Here is a 7,839-nt window from a genome sequence, read left to right as displayed (position 1 = left end):
ATTACCTGACGTTGGTTTCGATGTCGGAAGTGCAACTGAAAATCAATCAAAGAATGCAAATACGATTGAGTGCACTGAAATCAAACAACGGCTTCCATGTGAGTTAGCCTTGAGCGTGACTAGCGTTATGGGTATACGAATTGGGTATATTAGCTTTCAGGATTTGGCCCAACATATTTCAACTTGCAGTTCTACGCGATACAACTCAAAGTCATTTCCATTATCCCCAAAGTCTGTAAAACATCCCAAATTTAGCCTTCAATTTAAGAAAAACAAAAATAGTACCCAGTACATTTTTCGTCCCCCAGAAACAAAAGTGTCATCCCTCAAAATTCGGTTCGGGATACGCCTGTAGACCAGTCTGTTATAGAATTTTATCTAACATTTGTGTCTTTTCTTTGTAGGCTTACTGAATGTTGCAAGCTGCATGCTTTGTACTTGGCAATTGTATGATATTTTAATCAGTTTTAGAAAGATGAGAAAATATTTGAGAAATCCATAATACAGTAATACTCTGCTTCAGCACAATGGTGCCATTCAATATGTACGTTTTTTGTTGCTTTGATGCGTTCGTGAGTTTGTTTCTGCATTCAATTGGGGACCCTGAACAATAGCGGACAATAAGGTCCCCGATTGACAGAGGGTTCCCGATTGACAACTGTGTACAAAACATATGGGTGGTCTTCTAAAAAAAATTGAAGTACAAACAAAAGAGGACCAATAGGGGGTCCCCACTTGCAGGCAAATACACACTTGTGTGTGCGTTCGTGCGTTTCACTTTCACGTCACGGACACAAAAATGGGCTCCATTAACAGAACACACATGTGCGTTACTTTCAAGAGTTAAAATCGCCCCGGGAACAATTTTAACGGATATACGCAACGCCTGGAGCAAGTGTTGACGCGCATATGAAAAAGCGCCTTAGAGCAGCATCAATGATATCGGTACACACACTGTTGAAACGTTTTAAAAGTGAAATTGGGGTGACATCCCTGCCTTTCAACCCCCGCCTTATTACACATTCATAAATACCTGGGACAGTGAACACCGTCCCCCGTGACCGTGTATTAACATTTGATAATGCCCGCTGAGAAGTGATAATGCCCGCTGCGTAAATCACGTGCTGACACCCTTCCATAGAGCTGCTTAAGCACAAAATTTGCTTAAACAGAAAAAAACCTTGCTTAAAAATCAAAGGTTAGCAGCTCAAAATCTATGTGATTGTCATGCTAACCAAAAGACAGGTAAATACCAATTCAACCCAATATATATCACATAGATTTTGGCTGGTAACCTGATTTATCAAGCAAGGTTTTTCACCATAAATGGACGGGGGAGTTCGGAGAAATGAAAGTAAAATTCTAGATCAAAATGGTTGGAAATCCATCATTTATTGACTTCTTTTGACTCTCTGACGAAAACGGTTTTATGAATGGGAATAAATATGTACTTGGCCTTTCTTAAATTAACGTTGAAGAATAGCTGAGGAGACTAAACGCTGATAATGCGCGTCGCTTCCACTCTCCTAAGCCGGTCTTTAACGCACGGTTCAGACATATTTATTCCCTTCGTCATGCACCCTGCACATGCCCAACAATGTTTCCCCCATCATGGACTCACTCTGGTCCCTCTTGCACACGTAACCAGCAGAAGACGTGCAGTTGACCATTCCCCATTTACCGGCCTTGAGTCCAACGCAGTGTTCTGGGCCGGCGGTAGAGTCCGGCGTCTCCCAGTTGACATAATCGACTGGCTCTCGTGTCTCGAACAATATTGGTTCCCACTGCAGGTTTCCTGTTGAAAGAAAACTCATTTACTTGTTAACCTAAAGTATCGGTGTACTAACGCTCGTTTTATATATATATTCATATCACAGAATTTGATTCGATTTGTGTGCTATCCTGTTCATGAATTACTAACGTATCTATGTCAAATAACTTAATCAAATTCACTGGATTCAGTGACTGGCCAACTAGTCTCGTATAGTACCTTTATAATCTTGGCTCATTCCGATCCAAAAAGTCCCTCCGCCTACGGCCTTAGCTTGCTCCATAAGAAATGTGTTCTCAGCCTCGCTGTGCACGGTGGACAGGTAGCAAGCATATTGGTAGTCGCAGACTGAGCTGGCATGGCCCCAAGTCCCTGACTCTGTCTCCTCCGTCTTGGAGACCAAGAGGTAACAATGGCTCCCCCATGCAATCCAATTATCAAGGCAGTAACCTGTCACGTACGGCGGTGCAGTGGATGGCGGTGAAGCTGTACAGAAAACGCGCAAGTTTACATAGGAACAACGGCGACCTTTCCTTGGAAATAAATTGGACGCTGAAGAAATTCAGTTCCTTTCGCCTTACATGGAATTTCAACCTCCAATTTGAATGTTATTCGCTGTCAATGCTTTGTTTCATGCGCATGCGCACCTGGGTCATGTGAGTTTGTTTTTACCCAAAGTGCACATTACTGCACTGCATGTCGAAACGATGATGTACGTTCTACACCTTGGGCCCCCATACAAGAAAACATCGGCATTAATTTGCGAGGAAAATCTCATTCCAATCAACCACAGATATTTTTTGCAAAGTGGGCACCATTAGGCCTATCTTGCTGTGATTTGTTCTCACTTTCAAGTGGTATCGTTCGAAAATAATTCGTTTCGACACATATTTCTCTCAATATTAAAGATTACATGCCCATATTGTGACGTTAACCTCCTAAACACAGTTGCCATAACTTTGTTTACGAAGGGATGATTAGACAGAGTTTGCTTAACTGCTCAGCACAGTTTGAAAATGTGCACCTTTGGTGGGGGGCCTCGAGGACTAATTGCACTTTTAGAAACGAGGAAACAAAGGATCCGCTGTGATTTCACTTACCGGTGTTTTTGCATATGGTGGCGTGCTTCTCCGAGCATGCTGTGTCGGACCAGAATCCCTTGGTATCCACGGCTACACACCCATGACCGACTGCGTTGGTCCCGCTGGGCTTACCGGCTAGCCAGTTTGTGTACAGGAACGGCCAGGAATCAAGCCAATGGAAGGCGTGCGTTTCCTGTCCAAACACAGGTGGTAACAAAGTGAACAAGTTCAATGTTTGATGATGACACTTTTGACTACACGGTTTGGAATCAGTCAGGTTCAGTTGGAATAAAATCGCAGTAGAGACTGTATTAATTTGTAGCCAATATTAAAAAGCTGATTTTTAGGATACAGCTTTAATTTCAGGTTGAAGGGTAAGTTTGTCTAAGAACCTGTCATACATTTATGTTTTCGTCTTTCCCGTTCAACACATTCGAGATTACAAAATCGTGCTTTGCTATACCACAGAGAGGTGTGAATAGTACACAAATATTGACAACTTCGAATGGTCTTGTAATCAGCCTCCCTCGTCGATCCACAAAGCATTCTACTTTCCCGTGGCGAACGCACACACTATGCCTTTGCCCGCAACGCCAGTGATGATGCGTGTAGCACAGATACTTTGGTTGCTATGGATATATTTATTTTGCCGTGGAAAGCAAGACAACAAAGATAATGCACGCCACTGACTAGTTCGTGACCAATCACGATACAAAATGAGTCGGTAAGTTCTTATGTTTCTTGTAGCTCTTCCACTGGAATCCATGCCCTTCCGATACAGTTGTTAACGAAAGTAGTTCGTTTCCTTATCTTGGTTCAGATCTGTTCGGTTTGGCTAATCATAGTCACCTCGTCCTTTCTCAGTCCAATCCAGGCATGGTTGGAGTCGTTCAGGTAAAGCATCAGCCTGGTCAGTGCGCCGTCGTAATCATCCCTGATGGTTGCAATGGTGTTGCCGTCTGACCGGCAGAATGCCACGGCATCATCAAATGACATAGGTGTGGCGTGGTACCGGAAACAGCCGCCGTGGAAGCTGACGTATCCCGGTTGGTCACAGCTGTGAAGGTATGCTGGTTGAACTTTGAAATCCGGCGCTGGAAAAATTGAACGAATATAAGTGATTTATACTGAATTCGTAACGGCGTTTGAACCTGAAGACTTTTGTGAAGCACGCTTATCAATAATGTCGCTAAAATCAACCCAACCGCTCTCTCGACATTTTACCAGGAACTTTAATCTGACAAATACTTGTAATTTCCTTTGTCCCCCATCCAAAAGCAATACCTCTTAATTTTCAGGAATAACAAACGTTATACGAACACCAATCATAACAGTGGAATGTTTACGAATCTTCTGGTCTTTCTTACATGCATCTGTCGTGCAGGCGAAATTGGATTTGGTTTCACAAGGTATGGCTTGCCATCGTCCTGGGTCCAAGGTGTCATTGCGCATGACCACACAGATGGTTTCCTTCAAAGTAAAAAAAGCCAGTTCAAATCAATTCCTCTAGCTTATCCCTGAAACTTTCAAACGCAGCGTACGTGCAAAATGCTCCGAAAAAACATCGATGAATAGATACGCCACATATGCTCTATATCAGTAACCTCGTAAAATTGAGGTTGGTCAGTACAACTATACTTTAACTTTACCCTAGGGGACAAGCTTGATTTTTTAATGCCATTTACCATGTAAGTGCAGCTGTTGGTGCGATTTTGAAACAAAAAGAGTAGTTTAACCAGGAATTTTAAGCTTGTAACTTGAATCTACTCCCATGTTTACAAGCCTAAAATCTACAATACATCATTGCATTTTACATACATTATTGCATTTTATAATGAAATTTGCTCGTTTTCAATCTCATCTCAAGGGCAGTTCTGTTGATAAAAATCTGTAAAGAAGGAGGTATCACGTGAGCGATAATGACGTCTTGTGAGACAATCCAAATGTCATTTATAAAACTTGCCTGTCTGGAAGCATGCAGATTTAAACCGTAATTATCCAGAGTAAGAAAAAACACTGAAAATTATCAGCCAGAAAAAAAACAGAGAAAGAACATCTCATTTAAACAAGAGGGCAGGCTCTACCAGTGTACCAAACGTTACCAAGTTTATAGGTGTTTCGTCCCTTAACCAGTTCGTGTAGTCCAGGGGCGAGCTGTCGCTCCAATGGAACTGGTCGATCGCGCCGATGTTGCTAAGGCCGATCCAGAGCGTTTGGTTAGACGGTTCCATTAAAGTCGTCAGCATCGCTGAGAGAAACAGAGTTAGAAGGCACTAGGCATTTCTGTCCTTTACTCACGAACATGAGAACAAGACTTGACTTGAAACAACGATAGCTTTGATGATTCCTACGGGCTTAAATGTCATGGTTCATGTGGTTATGACTAAGTAAGGCTATTCTCCACAGCAGCTGGATAATGTCAAGACACAGGATGCAAACTGTTCTTTTTAACGCGTGAATGAGCCAGTTCGGTATTTCAAAAAAAAAGCAAGGTCATTCGGGAACAAATCATGCACGCAAACTCGCGACGGGCTTCCCTGATTGAGCAGACCTCTCACTCGCTTCCAAATGACCTCGAACACGCTTTATTGTGGGTGTGTGCTGTTGGAATATCGACATGGCTCATTAGCACCATTTGTGGCGGCCGCCATTTCAAACCTATCGGCTGCCACATCTAACCAACATTTACCCTGTTCCCCAACGTTCAGAATGACGGCCAAGGACCCATCATTGTACTTCCTGCATTCGGCCGCGGCGTCCATTCTCGTCTTCATGTTCTTAGCTCCTGAGAACACCTTGAAGCACTTCGCCTTGGCCTGCACCCAGCCATCGGGGCATCCACCGGAGATGGGCGTTTCCGTGGGCGTGGCAATGGTCGAGGTGGCGTTCTGAAATTTCTTACAAATGAAGTTCTGTTTCACCCCGCAATTCAGGTTATTCCATTTCCCACCTATGTTTTTGTTTTGGAAGAGGAAAGAGGGAATAATTACTTTATCATCTACAAAATTCCTTCATTATTGTTATTATTTTTTACTAAGCGATGCTTTATATTTGGAAGAAAAAAATGCTGTCGTTGATACATCGTCAATTGATTTCCTGATCTGTTTCGTTTTCTTATGTTGTTATTTGGCTTCTTTGTTTCTTGTTTCTTGTGCAGTGAGAAAAAAGAAGCATCCAATTTACCCAGCATCATATTCATCTCGACGCACTTCTCTTCACCAGCAAAGTCATTAGGCTGCCCCTCGTCCCAGAAACGGAAATCAGACGTTACGTCATCAGACCACCTTAAAGAGACAGAAAATATTAAACCTTGTCTACGGGGTTTTGTGCTATTTATTCATTTCGTGAAAAATAAAGCGAAGCTGTCAATTTTCAATTTCGGCAACTACGTAACCAAAGTAAGTTTTGATGGCTTCTTTCATTTGCTGTTTAATGATTTTAGCTATGGATACAAGAGCAGTGATCAGTGGCGGGGCCAAGGGTAGTAAGTGGAGAAACTGCTCCCCCCCCCCTCCGTGGGAACTGCTGCCCCTCTTGCCCTACACCCCCTGGAATATTGGAAGTTTTCGTAGGGAGCTGTCGCCATTTTATTTTTAGTGCCGGAAGGGGGACTCTTGCTTCCCCTTCCCTAACTCCGAAGAGCCTGGCTACGCAATTAGCAGTAATCATCTACAGTTTGGCGATTCCGTGATCACAAGCAAAGATCGTATAGCGTCTAAGATCTTTGATCACAAGTCTAAAGAATGATTCTTTTCTGAGTAATCTACTCACTCGTAAGTGTTGACAGAGGTCTCCCTTAAACCAATCCAGAATCGTGGAGACATTTGTAGACGCTACCGAAAATACACAACAATGAAGAGAATAAAAAGGTTAACGATTACAAAACACATCGTCGTATTAGTACTATAAGGTCATTAACAAAATACTTGCACTAAAAGGTCGTTAATGAAATTTTTAAAACTTGAAATACAAGCAAAGTCCTGGTGAAGATTTGAGAAACAGTCCCCCAAAATGATTTTTATCAATGAAATAATGTGGAACATTATCCGTTCCTTTATAATATTCTTTCATGCTTAGAATAGGGCCCTAAAATTATTTTCAAAATCATCAGTGCTACAGGCCATAACGACCTTATAGTACTGACCCGACGATATAATGAGCGTTCTGAACGAAAATGTCAAACAATAGGTGTTTGGCCGTCTACGATGCCGCCTACTTGATGAGGTTTGCACCCATTTTGCAGAGAACTGCGTCTTCATCTCACACACAATGCTATGAATTAATCCTATGAAAGAACACGCTACAAAAAACGTCCTTTCCCAATTTCAGATATTTCTAACAATGTTCTCTCAGTCAGTTTGTAAACAAGTTGAAATTCTTCAGAGTACTAATGGATATCATTCTGACGTTTTGGAATTGAACATGTTTACAATATTTGCTGAATGCAGTTTTTGAGGTTTTCAAATCTTCCCTAGGTTAAAATGTAACCCAGGCAATTTTTTAGTGCGGTTACGTTTTTGTCGGTTCGGGTCGGTTTGGAGAATTCAGATCGGTTCCAGTTCGGATTCGGTTTATGCCTTATATGTTTCGGTTCAGTTTGGCCTAGTCAACCCAAACCCATGCACATCACTACTTGCTGATCGTCCTTACCATGCTGTTGATGAAGTCTTGCTCCGGTTGGCTGGTGATGGACGCCAGATACCCTCCCTGCCTGTTGCACTGCTGCTGGGCCTCGTTCCAAGTGGCTTGGTGTGTGTTGGGGTCAGACACCAAGTAACAATAGTCGCCGAATAATGCCCAGCCTGGTGTCTCAGAGCACACCGTGGCTGGGGAGGGAAAGAGAGAGGCGAAGGAAGGTCAGGGGCGTCCTCGGTGATGTGTCCGGTTTCATGCCCGTACAGTACACACAGTACATCCTTTTCTTGCCATATTTAAGAAATGGAAAGCGCCGAAAAGTTTAGAAAACGGCACCACCGCGTTTCTTGC

At 42.8% G+C, this 7,839-nt stretch overlaps 1 protein-coding gene across 1 annotated transcript in view; it reads right to left on the bottom strand.

The window, feature by feature from the left end:
- The window catches only part of LOC147798283 (macrophage mannose receptor 1-like), a 28,660-nt gene that overhangs the window by 4,658 nt on the left and 16,163 nt on the right, over positions 1–7,839 (bottom strand). Inside the window, exons 12-22 of the mRNA XM_087139661.1 lie at positions 7,504–7,679; positions 6,625–6,686; positions 6,037–6,137; positions 5,543–5,803; positions 4,956–5,101; positions 4,221–4,323; positions 3,703–3,947; positions 2,872–3,046; positions 1,991–2,257; positions 1,622–1,795; positions 6–35 (exon numbers count right to left, since the gene is read on the bottom strand). Of these exons, the coding sequence (XP_086995787.1) occupies positions 6–35; positions 1,622–1,795; positions 1,991–2,257; positions 2,872–3,046; positions 3,703–3,947; positions 4,221–4,323; positions 4,956–5,101; positions 5,543–5,803; positions 6,037–6,137; positions 6,625–6,686; positions 7,504–7,679 (1,740 nt within the window). The remainder of the gene's footprint in view (positions 1–5; positions 36–1,621; positions 1,796–1,990; positions 2,258–2,871; positions 3,047–3,702; positions 3,948–4,220; positions 4,324–4,955; positions 5,102–5,542; positions 5,804–6,036; positions 6,138–6,624; positions 6,687–7,503; positions 7,680–7,839) is intronic.

This window comes from Acanthaster planci, linkage group LG08, assembly GCF_054643075.1.
Source record: "Acanthaster planci isolate LZ-2023a linkage group LG08, COTS_SCS, whole genome shotgun sequence".
NCBI classification, from domain to species: Eukaryota; Metazoa; Echinodermata; class Asteroidea; order Valvatida; family Acanthasteridae; genus Acanthaster; species Acanthaster planci.
The sequence above is the reverse complement of the archived record's forward strand: the minus strand, read 5'-3'. Positions and strand labels throughout refer to the sequence as shown.